The 17,845-nt window shown below is 32.3% G+C and overlaps 1 protein-coding gene and 1 non-coding gene across 2 annotated transcripts; one reads left to right on the top strand and one right to left on the bottom strand.

Annotated features, from left to right (window-relative positions):
* The first annotated feature begins 2,906 nt into the window (after positions 1-2,906).
* LOC105197057 (facilitated trehalose transporter Tret1) lies at positions 2,907-10,101 on the top strand. The gene is given in 6 exon segments (XM_039454168.1): positions 2,907-4,069; positions 7,342-7,535; positions 7,537-7,890; positions 8,104-8,409; positions 8,816-9,018; positions 9,108-10,101. Coding segments are annotated over 6 exon segments (1,464 nt in total). The 5' UTR covers positions 2,907-3,957; the 3' UTR covers positions 9,403-10,101.
* A 3,549-nt stretch (positions 10,102-13,650) lies between these two features.
* Positions 13,651-13,769, bottom strand: LOC113004271. The gene has a single exon (XR_003268947.2). It is a non-coding gene; the product is annotated as a 5S ribosomal RNA (ribosomal RNA).
* Between the last annotated feature and the right edge of the window lie 4,076 nt (positions 13,770-17,845).

Here is a 17,845-nt window from a genome sequence, read left to right on the forward strand (position 1 = left end):
AATGACCCTAAAATCAGCTGCAAAGAACAAACGAAATAATTCAGCTTATAATGACTTACATAGCGTCAATGATCATATTTTGCTGCAGTTTTATATAAATAAATTTACAACGAATAAAATGAACTTTTGTTCGAATATTTATAAAAATTTCATTATACAGTGTATATATATATACAAAATTTAATATAACGTTACTTCCTTATCAAGTTTGTAAATTAAGTACTACAAAACATGATTTTCCATAAGATTCAAAAGTAAATAAAATATTAAATAATTCAGTAATGTTAAATTAATAAAATAATTGTGTTCAAATTTTACAGACCCTCAAATATAATAATAGAACAATCTATAAAATTTTTTTATTTTTTGTAATGTTTTAAAATGTGATATACATATATACACCCTTATAAAGTTTCAATTCTACACAATAAGGTGTATACTCAACAGAAATTTATTTTGCGTTAATTTAAAAAAAATTCAAGCGATAAATTGATGCAGTAGCAATTTTCCCCATTCAATCCGTTTTGACATACACACGAAAATGCATTATTAAGCAGGAAGAGTCGATCAATCAAGTGAGATCAATAAAATCTCGATCTCAAACGATTTCCTGAATTGTCATAAATTTTGTTTTAAATTTGCCTGTTGGATACAGCTCGTTGAAATAAAGAGATTCGTAATTACGTGAAATTGCCGCTCGGGAGGAAAGCGATATTTATCTAACATTTACGGAGCGAGCTTGGATTAAAATTTTTCACATCGTAGCGGACAGAGAGCGGGAAAAAGCGTAGAAGCAAAACGATAAAAATGGCTTGACGGTGATCTCCACGGGTTGAAACGTGCGAAATGGCGCGCGGAAGTTCAACAATTTACACTATACGGGTGTTCCTCAGGGTGCATCCACTTACACTTCTCACAAGGGGAATGCAATAATCTACGTCGGCGAGCTCTCTCTGTTTCCGTCGGGAAACTCGTCGGAGGAGAGCATGTCAGGCGTGGAAAAGAGGAGATGGAGGAACGCGTGTTGAACGCGAAATTCGATGCGACGGTGGAGAAAATCGAGAATTGCGCTCTGCCGGCGATTGAAATCGGGTTGAAGTGCCTGTCACGCGACTAGGGGCTCGCCGCTTAAAGGTAAGCGGCCACATTTGGCCAAGCTTTTATTCTCTCTCTCTCTCTCTCTCTCTCTCTCTTTCTCTCTGTAAATTCGACGGGTGTTTTCGCGTCGGAATGCTCCGTTCGTGAAAACTGGACGTTTTGTACGTTGCACGTGCGGTTCGCCACAATTACACTGGACGCATCTGCTTATTTTGTTAAATATTCCGTAAATTCGGACGGTTCGTGTATGCAACGAATTTCACCACATTGTCACATAAAATAATTATCAGTTTGTACACGTAGCTTTCTGTTTTTGATGCGAACTATGCGTACACGTTCTCTCGCGTAACTTTCAATTTGCGTAAATGAATCCATCGTTATTCCTAGAAATTATTTTAACGAGCACAATTTCGCATGCTCAAAAATATTCTTTGTGAAAAATTTTACTAATGTAGAATATTATTTGAACAGACATTAAAATAAATGTGAGATTAGGAGGAAAGATTATTTTTACAAAACGTTGATTCCTTTCCTTTCTCTCTCTCTTTTTCTCTTTGATACAATTTCCACCTTTCTCAAAGATTAATGAAAGTCTTGTGTTAGCCGATAAAATGCTTTAAGAAAGATGTCGGTTCTTGAAAAGATATTATTATGCTGTTTAAACCTTGCTATATCAATATCAGCGAAGAAAAATAGTTTTATCAGTGTGAAGATTAATGAAAAATGATTATTATATCTTTTTGTAATTAACTATCGTTGCCACTCGGTCACTCAAATCATTTTTTTTTTGTCAAATCACTAAAAAATCATTTGTTCAAAATTAGCTACCTTTTTTTGCTGAATTGATATAAATTAAATTTGTAAAATACAAGTGTTCTATCAGAGAAACCGGGAAAAAACCTGGAATTTCCAGGAAATTAATTTTATACCTTTGAAAAATCATAGATTTTTGTAGAATTTTATTGATATTCAGATGAATTTTTGGAATTTTACATTTAAATTTAAATTCTATTTTTCTTTCTGACAAAATTGCTTCTTTGATTAGTTATTATTGATAGTGCAAAATGTCGACGATGAAATAATAAAATGACATAAATATAGCACACACATTCGCGTACATATATTGAATAACAAATTTTTATAAAAAAAAAATTAATAACAGTTAAAGACAATATATCGTTCTAAATTGGCGTTGTGTATTTAATCACCCTTCGATTTCTATACTTCCAGTGAGCTATATTCTGCATATTACGGACAGATCATTATACGCTATATTTAGTTTATATTATTTCTTCAGTATTTTCTCAAATTTAACATTTAAAACTCGAGAGAATTTTTTTTGTGATTGTGTACGATTAAGGAACATTAGAAAGTATAATAAAATGAATTTATTTTAAAGCTGCATTTAAAAATTCTCAAAACTTGGAATTTTTGATAAAATTCCTAAAAAATGCGAAAATTCTTAGGAAACTTACAAAATTTATGTGAACATTCTGTCTGTTCATATTATTGTAATCTCGTTTAATAACAATTACTACTTTCTATTTCTTACTAGTCTGTTGCATCTGATTATCTTGCAACGCAGTCGAGAACTAGACAAGCGATGCAGTTGATATAAAATCTATCACGCTGCCGAAAACGCAAAGATAAAAGCAATTGTTAAACGTATAAAAGAATGCTGCGTTTGGCTTTTCGCTTGGAGACGTAATAGGCCGATGTTTTTACCTAATAATTCTTATTTCAAGACTGTCTTAAGTAATGTCTTAAAATGTTAATACGGCTCTATAAAAGATTTACGACTGTATTTATAACAATTTGAAATATAAGAACCGGCTATGAATACCGGCCATAACTCATTCAATCATTGTCAGTACTCAATTACTCGCGAGAGGGTCGGCTAATGCTCACGCTAGTCGTGGTCACTTCATCGTGCTAGCAAGATACCAAGTTGTATCTCTAAGTGCAACTTCGATTTTATTAAGTAGTCCAGTGTAGCATAATTTTACAGTGTTAGCTGTTCGTTTGTCTGTCCCTATTCTTTTCTTATTTTGACTCTCACTTTCAAACCATGCTGTGAAAAAAATATATAAAGCTATCCATAGATAAATCTAGAAAAATAAGAGTAAATGTTTTTTTTTCTTTGCTTAAATGACCTTAATTGTTCGGAAAAGTTGATTAAAAATGTCACTTTTATCTTGATGCCTGAGAGATTACCTTTTTTTTTTTTTTATTAAAAAGTAGTCACTATTTCACTTTTTTAGTTTTAGGTGACTGGATGGTAGCGCTGTAACTTATTACAAAAACTGTAGCTCGGAAAAACGCTCTTGAATATCCATAATCCAGTTTGATCCAGTTACTCTGATCGGGATATTACAAAGGTCGAGAGATTCGCACACTGGCACTTTTTAATCTATTTCTATTAAGCAAAAATTCCGAAAAGCGCGACGCGAACGCGAGATCAGTGCGAAGCGGAGCGCCAATTTTACAGAAGCACATCGCTTCCGTTCGGATTTCAATTTCACTCGTGCCCCCGTTCATCTCCGTGATTATCTTGATTTCGAAATCTTTTTGTCGTTTCGATCAAGCCAGATAAGCGGGAGATTAGTGATAATGGTGACCAGATAGTGACAGTGGTGATATACGATGGCTCCGATGTCGCATACGTCCATTCTGTTCTGTACGCCTCGCATTGTGCCGAATCAGTTCAGTTTGCATCTCCGGTTCGCGTTATTTTTGCGGTGAAAAATCGAAGGATATAGGGTAGCGTGAAACGCGTTAATTTAAAGACATCACGGAGGAGACCGAGTACAAAGTCGTTCTTCTTCGATACCTCTTTAAGAAGCAGCGTCGCTGAAGAAAATGGAGGAGAACGGAGAGATAGAGAGGAGAATGGAGAGCACAGGGATGATTGACGGAGTTCCTGTACGCCAGCAAGGCAGGAAGCTGTGGCAGTATCTCGCATCCATTTCCGGTATTTAACGGCGTATATTGGCTGCTTGCCATTTAGTGACACAAGTCGAAACGCTGTTCTATCTTTCTTCACTGTTGAATATTAAAGTATCAATTTGAAATCAATTCCTCAAGTTAGATAACATTTTGTTAGTTTTAACTTTCACGTGTATCTAAATTTATTATTTTAACACAAAACGTGTATTTGGTTAAAAGTGCAACTTTATCTAATCAGTCCATTTTTGTAGTGGATCTGCTTAGTTTTAAAATAAGATAAGCATCCGTAGTAATGTCTACATTTAGAAAATAATAAACTAAATTTCAATCAAATTTAATATTTTTTAAGTTAAATTATTTAATTCCATTGTTTTAGTTAAATTAACGACACGTAGATTAGGAGCAATGATGATCTATAAGAATGATTAAAAATTCAAATTGGACATAATTTGCCACTAATTTAATAGTGATATCATTAAATGAATAACGAAGATAGAACAACATTTGTATCACCAAATGCATTCATTGACATTTGCATGTTAAGCGATCGGCAGATCGAAAAGGATCGTCGAAGGACGGAATGGAGGTTGTGCAAAATCTCATTCTGACAATTACCAATTTAAACGTTTATGATTGATATATTGTGTAATTGCACTCTTGCTCGAAATGCGATGCGCATATGTGTTTAAATTTATGGCACGTATCATTAACTTACTAAACAGTCGATATTGAATGCGTATTTAAATATAATTTACATTGTTTGTGAGTCAATGTGTTGTTCGAAGAGTAACATATTATATCAAGTTGTGCAGTAAATATTGCAAATGTGCAACCGAATCGAATGTACCATTAATAATATTTAATATTCATTTTTGCATTTCGGCGATTTATTTATTAAACTGTATATTTTCAACATTAATATTGAAATATCTGATATTATTTATATTTATCGAAATATTTGACAGAATTATATTTCTGATTATATTTATATGATATATCAAACATCCTTATGCATATCTTTATAATTTTACTAATGTTAAATACATTAAAAAGTTTGTGTACTTGAATAAAAACGAATAAAAATTGTTTCAATGTGAATATAAAAATATAGGTCACAGTATTTGTCTTTCATGTACGTTAAAAATTCGCAAACATAAAAATGTGACATAACTTTATTCTTTTATCAAGTTTATTTTCAAAAAATAATGAAAAATTGAAATTAGCAACTGTAAATTTATTATTTATTTTACAACACAATCGTTCAATCAGGTAGTATCAGTTTACTCCAGAGTACTTATCGAGCTGATAATCGTTAATTGCGATTATTATGTCAGCATACGTTATCTATTGACGTGATTACGAGAAATATTAACAATCACGTAACTTAAATATTTATTTAGTTTTAAATAAAAGGAAAAGTATTATTTTCTTTATAAATATTTCAATAAATATCTTTTAAAAATCAAATTATAGTACGGCAGATTTCTCGTATCGATTCCTGCTCATGTTTGTGAAATTGTTGGATTGCAAGAGAAAAAAAAGATTATTAGATCATACAATTTAATTAAATTAAAGATGCAATCGAACGTGCGTTTTAATACAGACTGTTGAAATCTTCGTTATCCGCAAAATCTGCCTGTTGGGAAATTACATTCTTCTATCAGTACAAGTACTCGAGCTTCTCGGTGGAAAAAAGCGATAACGATATTATTATAATAACAAAGCCCTGCATACTTTTATTCTTTTAACGAAAATGTCTTTAAACGATACTTACGGTTTTTTCTTACAATTAATTTTAACTGCATTTTATCTGATGCAGATAATTCAATTTGCATTCCAAGTAGCTGAAGCCGCATAAAAACGTAAATCGATATTATCAAAGAATTATATACAGCTTCTCATCGAAACACTTTTATGAATAGGATGCCATTAGTTAAATCTTTATTATAAAATGACGTTAATTAGTGTTTGTTCTTCATAAAATCGAAGCGAAATCTGCACCTTGATTTCGGTTGACTTTAGCAAATTGGACGAAGTGGATTTAACTGAACATCAAATTCGTCACGCTATTCAGTTGGATTGCGCTTGTTATATTGATTAAACTTCACACGGATATAATCGCGGAAAATGGGACACTACGCTTGCAGATAGTCTTCCAAGTTTCTTAATTTTCCTACAAAATTAGGTGTAACAAATAAGTGAAGCAGTTCTCCACCGTGATATTTAGTCCGTTATTATAATAATTATAAAATCTCGTCGAATAAATTTGTGTCTCGCTTACGATCCCAAAACTCGGTCGTAATATTTAATTGAAACAAGCGTCGCACTTTGCTCCGGGATGAAAAGCGGGAGGTATCCGTGAAATTTGTCGTTTAATAAACACCATCCACTTTCGAGCAGCGGGATCTCAAAGGACAGTGGACCCGCTGTCCGGCGCAACTATAATTCCGCGAATCGACTCAATTCATCCCCGACGTGTCATAATGCACCACTGTCTAGTCTCGACGGCGGTTGTTATCGTAGCTTGAATATTTCGGCACCCGATAAAGTAATTCGGCCTATCTGCCCGCTTTATTGCGCGCGTCAGATAATCATTTCATTTCTGAGGGTCCGACAGCGGATTAGCATGATACGGAAAGGATTTAGTTCACAATTATCTGCGTTGATGTTTACGCATATGCCGTTGCTAGTCGGCGCCGGTGATACGGTAAATCACCATGAGAAAGAAACTATTCACTGAAAGGGTAGAGCGGCAAGTTATTTTGGGTTTATGAAATTCGGCATGCTTTTTATCGAGAAAGATAAACTGTGAATCTCTGACAGATGATAAATCGTATTTCGCTAAACGAGCGTAACGGGATTGAACAGCGACTGATAAGAATTGAGCTAAATGTTTGGGACGAAAATACGTCAGTGAACACGGGCGACAAATTTTCAAAGAAATAAGCAAAATGTAATATTTAATTCTTGAACTTTTAATAGCAAATGTAATATTTAATTTGAAAAACTCTTAATATTAAATCTAATATTCAGTTTATAAATTTCTGATATTAAAAGTATCAAGATACCTTGCAAGAAAAAGTTAATTCATCGTATTGAATATTTTGTAATTAATAATTCTAATAAAATCCATCCGGGAAGTAATCAGGCGTAATTATTCGCGATACCTATTAATCTTTTCGAACTCAATTAGTCGAAACTCAATTAGTTAATTTAATTTGAAATGTTAAGTAAAATTGCTACTCAGGCTTCCAAAGTTTCGTCTTTATAATCGATTCTCCGTTTAAATGCTTCCAGCCTGCTTGATGGCGGTCGGGGTCGGCACCGCCCTGGCTTGGACGTCTCCCGTTCTACCCCAGTTGTACGAAAAGACCTCTTGGCTGGTTATCACCAAGGAACAGGGATCCTGGATCAGCTCGTTGTTGGCTCTGGGCGCGATAGTGGGTGCCGTCCCGTCCGGACCGATGTCCGACAAACTCGGTCGGAAGAAAACGCTTCTTCTGCTAACCGTCGCTTCTTCTGCTAACCGTCCCGTTTGTCTTATCCTGGGCGATCATCATCTTCACCTCCAAACTGTGGCTGATCTACGTGGCCAGGTTCATAGTCGGCGTCGCCGTGGGAGCGGCCTGCGTCGTTGTGCCGACTTACATTACCGAAATTGCGGAGACTTCGATTCGGGGCACCCTCGGCGCTATGTTTCAGCTATTCCTCACGGTTGGGATCTTGCTGGCCTTCATATTCGGATCGGTGACGAATTACACGGCGTTCGCTATAATTTGCTGCCTCATAAACGTTGGCTTTCTGGCTAGTTTCATATGGATGCCGGAATCGCCTATTTGGCTGGTGGTAGGTATCGATAATCTTCTCCAATTCGTTCTTTTTACTATTTCTTCATATATCGGTCATTTTAAATTATATTTAAAAAAAACAATTTTACAAATTGTATTGAAAAAAGTTTTACAAAAAATTTTTCAATCGAAGAAAATGATTGTAATAATTATGATCGAACTTGTTTGGTACTGAAAGAAAAATTTGGAAACGTATCTCGAATCTTCATAGAATCAAGGACGGAAACCGGAAGCCACGGTAGCGATGACAGTCCTCCGAGGAGATTCTTACGATCCGTCCGAGGAACTCGCGATGGCGCAGCAAGAAGCCGAGCAGGCAGCATTGAGGAAATCGACCATATTCGATCTCATACGTAATCCAGCAGCCAGAAAAGCTTTGTTGGCTTCGTTGGGCAGCATGCTCTTTCAGCAATTGTCCGGCATAAATGCGGTGATCTTCTATACTGTCACCATTTTTCAGGCATCCGGAAGCTCGATGCCGGCGGATGTCGCCTCTATAATTGTGGCTATCGTTCAGGTACATTTATCTCTTTTACAGAATCTTTATAGAACATTTTTATACACCTCTTTTACAGAAATGGAATTGTAATGTCTCTATAACAATACATTTTATCCAGATAAAGGATGCGATAAGAAATACTAAAAAACTTTTTTCTGAAAATATTTTTGAAGTTTTATTATCTTATTAAAGTGTAATTAGAGTTCTTTTTATGTTTGTGAGTTAATTGCGCATGATTTTACCTAAATTATGTACATAATTTGTTAGTTTTTATTCCTCTCTGCTCTTTAGAATGTTATATGATACTTGTTAGCGCGATACATATCAATGATGTATATCTGTTGCAATATACTCGTTTCCTACAATTATTATTAACTGCTTAATTGTCGTGACAATGTTTACTTGAAAACATTGTTTCTGGTAGACGATTATGACGGGTGTAGCAGCTTTGATCGTGGATCGCGCCGGCAGGAAGCCGTTGCTAATATTTTCTTCGAGCGTCATGTTAGTCAGTCTTGTGGCCCTCGGTGCTTATTTCAATATTAAGGAGAGCGAAAGTGACGTCAGCAATCTCGGCTGGCTGCCGCTCACATCACTGACATTATTCATGATCTCCTTTTCCGTCGGGTGAGTAAATGTTGCAACTAATTGTGTTCGGATTTTTTTTTAAATGAATCTGAAACGATATAGTACTTGGTGTTGCATTTTATACGTAGCATGGGTCCGATACCATGGATGTTGATGGCTGAACTGTTCCCCGCGGAGACCAAAGCGGTCGCTTCTGGTATGGCCGTGATGCTGAACTGGATCCTGGTGTTCTTGGTGACGAAGACCTTCCCGGCAATGAACGATGGTTTGGGCGCGGACGTTACTTTTTGGATCTTCGCCACGATCATGGCAGTCGGCACTGCATTTACGTATTTTCTCGTTCCGGAAACCAAGGGAAAAACCTCCCAAGAGATTCAGGAGGAGTTGCAGGGCAACGTTCGATCGAACAGAACAAACGCCTAAATTATATTTACAAATTGACGAGACTGCTGTTTCAATAACGATATTTAACAAAATATAGAATCAAATTTATTGTCGAGCTAAGCTCCGAGAGGACTTTGATACTACGAAGTACGAGGAAGCATACGGACAATAATAAAAAAACTTTTTTAACAACGATGCATCAAGAAATAAGCTACTGCAAAAGTTACTGAGAAGAAAGTTAAATCTCATAAATGATTTATCGTTTTTCTTTCTATCATCCATAAATTACGTTTCAACATATTGTTATCATTCCCCTAAATTTATAATACATAATTTTTATTCACACTCTGGTTCATGCGGACAAAATGTATAAAATTTTTATTAATTATGCATATTTGTTAAATATGCATTATTTAAACATGTACATTATTATGTGAAAAAATGATATTTTATGAAATTATTTTTCAATTACATTTGTAATTAAGTATTTAAAAATAAGTATTTCATATTCTTAGATATTATTGCATTTCTTTATAGACATCATTCTATTGGAATTTCATTTTGTAATTAATACTAAATATACGTGATAGTCGTCTCTGTCATATTTTAGTTAAACGCGTGAAAGCATATATGCAATTATTTAAATGAATTTTTTGTATTATCTAGAAATAATATTATTTACGACAATAATTGATAAGTATGTATTAAATAAATTTTTAATTTATTATTCCATAAATACTGGAAAATATTTTAAAAACAGAAATGACTATTAATAGGAAGACCCAGTTGATTATAAAGTTATATATAAGTCGTACATATTCAATTGGATACATCTAGATTCAAAACGCTAGAGACAGTTATAATTGTGTTCCTACACGCAGCAGATACAGCCGCGCAGTTACCCAAAGTATTTTGGCACAGATGCATATTGTTCAAGAACTAGGAAGCATTATCAGAAAGTCATACAGGCAAGTAAATATTTTTAGTCTTATTGTTCTTAAATTAAAGTATGCAGTTGTGTCTGAGTTTGATTTAATGTCTGTTTAGATAGTAAATGTAGTTCTTAATTTAATATATTCTTGCAATTCAATTCTTTTATTTGTTTTGTTATTTGTTACATAACAAATGTATTTTTTAAAATTAATTATAATTAAAATTTATTTAAATATAAATAAGAAATTACATTTCAGGTTTTAGTAAAATTATATTAAAATAAATAAAAATATGTTCAAATATATTAATAAATATATGTCTTTTTTAAATTTATTTCAACATTTTTTTATTTATTCTAACATAATTTTAATTGAAATAAAACTTACATTTAACTAATTTACGATATACATTTTAATATTTACGTTTTTTTTTAACACAACAATCTTTATTAAATTACTTCAACTTTGGAGCTATTTGGCATATAAGGAACGTATTATAAAAACATGAAGTTTCTTATATCAATCATTAATTTTTACTTATCAAAATATTATTAAATAGCTTAATATATCCAGTAATTGACATAAAATTTGCTTTTTTGATAAGTATTTCGATTTTTTGAAACTGAAAATGAATCTCCCCAGTTTCTACTATATTATTGTAAACTACGAATTTATCACGGCAAGCGACACAGTGTCTCACGCCAAATACGTCCCCACGATATGAGCAGTCAGATTGGGAGTGTATCTATATCAGAACGAATGAATTTAGAAATCTATAGCAGAGCCAAGAATTTCTTGAATGAAATATTTCGTTATTTTGATAATAATAAAAAAATTAAATTTTACGATAAACACAAATTTTCATGCTCAGTACTAAATTCTCTTATATTAAATTATTTTATTATTCTACTAAGTAGATTAAATATTTTATTATTCCACTGAGTAGATAATAAAAGAATTAAATTTTATAACGTATACAAATTTCTGCTTAATTAACGCGATTTAATAAATCACTAATCAATAACTGATACAATATCATATTTCATTCTTTCTGAAAATAATATGCGATAATAAACGTCACTATCTTTTTTCTGCTATAGCGCACGGTAAAGATAAAGTTGCTCTGGTTATTCTGGTGAATGGAAAAAATTTTTTTAACGTTAGTATATACGTATAGGTTCGTCTTACGTTTATTATCTTCTTTTTACGTTAGCATGAAACAGCGTCTTCAAGAATATCTTACAAGCAAGATAACGCAGATTACGATTGAGGGTATCGAGAAACCGCTGTTTAACCACTATTGATTAAAGTCGCAAACAATTTAACGCAAATTATGTGACGAAAACTTTCCTCGCACGACTTTGTGTCTTTATACGGTGAATGCTTAATATTTAAATTTTAGAACTGCGCAGTCGAAGATTTGACCTCAGGTGACTGTAAGTGACGTAATTCACAGCTGAAAAATATTCTATGTTCCAGTGCTGTAAAAGAACTATGCCATTATTTCTGAGAGAAAGAAAGAGATGATTTATACGAAATAAAAACAAGAAATAATCTTTCCGAAACTTTTCCAGACAAGTTATAACTATTTAGAAAAGAACTTTTCTCCAGGAATTTTAATTTTACGTTTTTTTTTTTTGTATAAAGTTCGTAGATTGTATGCTAGTTAGAAACAATTCTTCTTAATAAATTTGTATAAAATTTACGATGGAACAGATTTTTGCAATATGCGCAGGTTTTATTTTTCGACCGCTTGGCAAGCTTGTGAAATATATAATTTAAAGTGTCGTTTGCTATTCTCAACTGCCATTCTCAAACAAACGCTTTAAAAAGACGTTGCTTCACATCGTTACTAATTATCCTAAATTAAATTAATAAATTAATAAATTATTAAATTAATAAATTAAACCTAAATGGAAATTTATACATAAACGTTTTCATGCGTGTGTGCGGCTCGTTTTGTGTAGTGTATAACTGTAATCGTGACTTTGTGATATTGTACGCATTTATTTATGTAGAATTTTTTCCCTCTCCAATAAGACGTATTGATAAAATAATGATTGTTGAATTGATCAGTACACAATTTTTTATTAAGATTATCATAGAAAATACGTAGTTATCGCCGCTCTTCCTGAAATTGAATAAGATTAGAAAGGAATGCGTTTATCATTAATTCTTTCATGTACACGAGCGGATGTAAGTATTGTAAAATGTAAACTATATAATACATAATTCAAATATAAAAAAAAAACAGTTTTTTCTCAGCAAAGAATTAACTCAAAGCTTGTTAATTTTAAAAATATGTACATAAGTATATTAACTAACTTTTTATAATTCACATATTAGTTATTTTATGTAAATCTCGCGTGTATATTTTATGTAAAATTTAGTACGCTTGATTCAACGATTTGATTGAGTTGCTAAAATAGTTTTAACGCGGGCTTTTTATAAGAAATATAAAATTCTCAAGTTTGCTCGAGTTAATTCAAATGTACGCGTTAAAGGGTTAATATTGAAATGCTGACGGCGAATAATGGTTCCTCATTAAACTTTTACTGAAATAACGTCCAACTCAGATTCATTGAGTAATAATTAACCTAAATGCAGCGTGATGATCGGATATTCATGGGATACCTTTATTTATAATGCAAACAAGCTGAGCATGCTTTTACTCTTGTTCAATGAATAATATAGTATCCTGTCTTTTGTTTCTATAAGACAACAGGTATTTGAATATCAATTCTGTGGGAATAAGTGTAAATATAAAATTTATGTTGAAAATTAAAATTAAATTTAATCTTATTTTATATGAGCACTAAAAATTTAGTTCAAATCACAGTATAAACGTAATAAATTCATAATGTAAATATATCAATAATGTGAATATAAAAAAATAAATAATAATAACAAATAAAATATTAGGTATAATATATTTATGTGATACATTGAGATGCGTAAAATTATTTCTCCGATATGTCATACGGCGCAGAATGTAATAGAATCTAATTATATTTTTAGAAATTGTACAATTTTATTTAAAACAATAAATATTATATTAAAAAATGATCCTAAAACATTCTTGAAACAAAATATTATAATTTGATCGGGCTGAAAATTATTTTATAAACCATTAATTTTAATTTAAAAAATATTAAGTATTAACTTAATCAACCCTGAATATTTTTTAAATACCCAGAAAAGTTTTTAATATATTAAATGTAAGATAAGAAAATTATATTTTAAAAATCGATTTCTTGAATTTAAAGTAAAAATTTTTTCTTATTATTTTCTAAGGAAAAAAAAGGAATTATCAACGTTTATGTATCTATTTGCCTAAAATAGAAAAAAAAATTAAGGTCAACATCACACGGTGTTCCCAAGCGGTCACCCATCCAAGTACTAACCGTGCTCAACGCTGCTTAACTTCAGTGATCGGACGAGAACTGGTTTTTTAAGCGTGATATGGAAGTTGACTACTCACTTGTGTTGTTGTATGTCGTTTTATATGTATTACTTCCAAAATTTTGATTTTTTTTCATATAAAATAAATATCATAAAAATCAACCATGTTATATTAATTAACCAATTAATTAGTGCATATGATAAGAAAGTCATTCAAAAATAATTATGAAAAGGATTAAAAAGAACACTGTATGTATTCATAAAATGAATATAAAAAAAATAAATATATTTATGTGGTACATACATTGAGATGCCCAAAATCAGTGTCATTATCTGTTTCTTTCCAAACTATCTAACTCTGAGATAATTTTTGCTATGATGATTTGCTATGAATGTAGTTTCAGGGCTAACGCTTGTAGCGTAACTTGTAACGCTTTAAATGCTTCATCTAGTATATAAACAAAAAATGTGTTATTTGTATTTATAAAAAAAGAAGAAGAAAATAGCGTTAAAATAATTTTTTTATAATATCAAAATAATGTACATCAGGACTTTTTTTTCATAACTAAAGAATCTATTGAAGACACTCGAGAAAGTCACAGTAAAAAATTACGCTTTTCTTGTTAGTGATAAGAAATTATCAATGGAATCCTATTGACGTAACGTCATTTTCCAACAATTTGAAATTTTCCAGAAGACTTGCGAGCTTGCAAGAAGAAAAATTTTAGATTTATTACATTTTGAAGATAAAATTTTTTAATTTTTTTACAGTGAACGCAGTAACGCGGTTTTGCGTCAACTTTTTTTTTAGAGCCTCTCGAAGCGCACATCTGATGAGTGTAATTTGCCATTGTATAATTAACAAATGGAGATATTAAGCGTCAATTAATATCATGAGATGAGCCTCGTGTACAGAATACATAGGAAGATTAATATTCGATACTAAAAATTTTTCCATGCGGGATGACACACGAACTTTGCATTCCATAACTGGCACACAAATCATCTTTTATAATTAAAATGTGCTTTATGTTTTGAATGGAATGTTTTTGCCAGCTGTCGCTCTGAAACACATTTTAAATATTGCAGTCACGTCTTTCTGAAACTAATGTGGACAAATTTTCCACGATAATTAAAATTTACAAATAATTAAAATGTGTTTACAAGTATTTGTTAAAACTAGTAATATAAAAAATTGATTAGTAATATTAAAAATGTATCGCAATGCTACATAATATTATACTAACAATAAGTACTTTAAATCATAAAATAGTATTATTCGATATTTCTGGAACTACATGAACTTTTATGTATTGCTGAATTAAAGACAGATATTAAGGACAGAAAAGTATTATCCTATAATAAAAATTACGCTAGAACGAGTAAAAAAAAATTTTACGTCACAAGTAAGAGATGTATATTGCGAAACCATTGTTTCCTGTGAAAAATATCTTCAATGTGAAAAATATCTTGAACATTAAACTTCCATTGAACAAAATCCACTTTTAAATTTTTATCTAAAGATTTTTCAAAACCTTTGTGATATCAGAATCGCCTGAATCAATTTATTCTCACTTAAGCAAAGTGTTAATTTGAAATTCTTTAATTTAATTCTTCGATATTGTGGAATCGTGACGAATTATTTTCTGATTGTGATTCGTCGTTTGTAGATTGTAATGGAATGTTTTAATGACGCATATACGCACTTGCAAAGTGTTCTGAGCGATAAAACATAAGTGCATTTGAGATGAATGCACTTTGTCACGTTTCGCGCATTGTGCTATCCAATCCCCACGTATTTCCCCATTCACACGCTTCTCATTAATCCTCTCATTAGCAGCACTAATTTTATTTTATTTTTTTTACATGTGCAATGCATTTTTTCACGTATTAGATCATGCAGCATCGTCATGCAAAAATTGTGTGACGTAATGCGTTGTTTGAAAATTACATCTCGAGTTCTTGTTATCATCGCACTCGTGCGCGATTACTTTAACTACGTTGACGGTCGATTTCTCTGTTGACCAGGTTGAAGCACCGCGTCTCGAATTTAGCATCGTAATAATAAGACCGGGTTTCCTCATTGATTTCTTTACATTTTATTGTTCACGTAAATATATTATACTCTACAATGCAATCGTACAATGAAGCAATAATCTTTTGCTCCTGCGAGTAAAATCAAAGTTTTCTTTCAAGAAAAATTTCAATATCTCTCACAGAAACTAAATTGATAATATAAAAAAAAATAAATCCTTATTTCATCTCTTCCATTCTTGCAATTTTATAAATTACTTTTCAAGATTTTTAAAAATAAATGTCAACTTTTATTTTCTTACACTTTTTCCATAGCATACGCATTTGAATTTTATGTTTTTTAATTGTCTTGGATTCAAACTTACTATAATGCAAAATTAAACTAGTTTGTCGCTACATTACTTTATTTTTCTAAATTTTATATCAAATTCTGATATTCATAATTAAAATAATTACGTTAATTCACATATTTAATATATTATTCTTAAAGCAGGTTTTATAATAAATTTAATTCATATTAATTGAACACCTAGATCTTTGTGAGACACAGCATCCCATGTCAAAAACAAATTTTCTTGAACTTTCTGACGTTTCAGTTAATAGAAAGGAAAAGAAGTATCGTGGATTTCTTGATAACACAATCCGAGATTGATAATACAGTGAACAGCCCCATGTCACAACTGTCGCAATGTATTTCCAACTGAAGACGCGCGTCAGGAATTGCTGGTTGGAGAGGACCTCCGTGTAGGATAAAATCAATGCCAGACCAAAAAAAGGTAATTACATTTTTTTCGTTGGTAACTGGACCAGTTCGTTGCGTATTGCAGCGATTATTGTTGAAACCAGGAGATGGCAGAAGCTCTAATTGTCAGTCTGTGTCACGTCAGCCTTTTGTTCGGCGAACTCGTCATCGGCAGAATGGCTTTTTTTCTTTTATTTTTCTCGACGAGACCCCGAAGATTCCCAACACGATCCGAGTAATAAGGTGAGTCCCTTTGGACGTAAGAGCTATGAACTGGCGAAATGGTGCTTTCCGATCGATACGTTGACACGGCGGAAAATGCTGAAATGTCGGTGAACGAAACGTGTTATTCGCATAATTGATGCAACTGACAACTCCCACGTGTCACGGTGTGTTGCGCAATTTCAAACGAACATTGCATAATTAAAGCGACGACGCAAATTTTCCATTCAAATCCTTTTTTTTTTTTTTAATCCTTTCACTTGTAAATTCTTTTTGTTTCGTTCGTAGAGCAGTTCAAATAATGTAAAGCAAAAAGACAAACATCTTTGTGCGTTCTCATTCAATCCGTCGTTAATCTTCTTTCGCAATTTTTCAACATCAAGCGAAGTTTTACAAATACAGTAGCGATTGCAATAAAAACTGCGACGCAGAATGCAAACAGTTGCAAATTAAAGAGAATTACGAAGATAAGTTACACGAAATGCAAATACAAAATGAATTAGGAGCATATCTGAACGATTCGTCATTATATTAGGAACGCTTGCAATTTATACATTGTTGACATTGTTGGCAGATGGGCAAACATAATCACGTGAAAATCGTTGACGTACAAGACAATTTTCCTCGTAATCTTCCTCATTACGGTGGTTTCTATATAATGTCCGCCTCATACGTCGGTGATTACCTCGTGATTATATTTGCCGAGTGTCAACAGAAACCCGACGTTTCCAATCACTCTTAATCTATCTGTTTGCGAATTATCACAAGCGGTATACCGTAATTATTTTTAATTTACTTCTAACTTTTGGAAACAGCCACCGGATGATTACAATTACAGAACAAATCCAAGTGATAAATCATTTCGTTTCGTTCGCCGCACATTTTCTCGTTGTTTTATTTTACGGGGGACAGTTGCAGCTGCAGCCTCGATTCGATAAATGTTAACGATTACGATTGTTTAAATTATAGCCCGCGGCATCACGGATAGAGCTAGAAAATTTAATTCATCGGGATTAACGTTAATCGATGTTATATTGATGCAATATATCTCCGAAGCCATTAGCCGTATCGGTAATGCTGGTTGATTAATTTCGCTCGGCGATCTTCCGCATCTGTTTCTAGATCAAATAAACAATGAGGAATTTGATTA

This window comes from Solenopsis invicta, chromosome 10 (genome assembly GCF_016802725.1).
Source record: "Solenopsis invicta isolate M01_SB chromosome 10, UNIL_Sinv_3.0, whole genome shotgun sequence".
NCBI classification, from domain to species: Eukaryota; Metazoa; Arthropoda; class Insecta; order Hymenoptera; family Formicidae; genus Solenopsis; species Solenopsis invicta.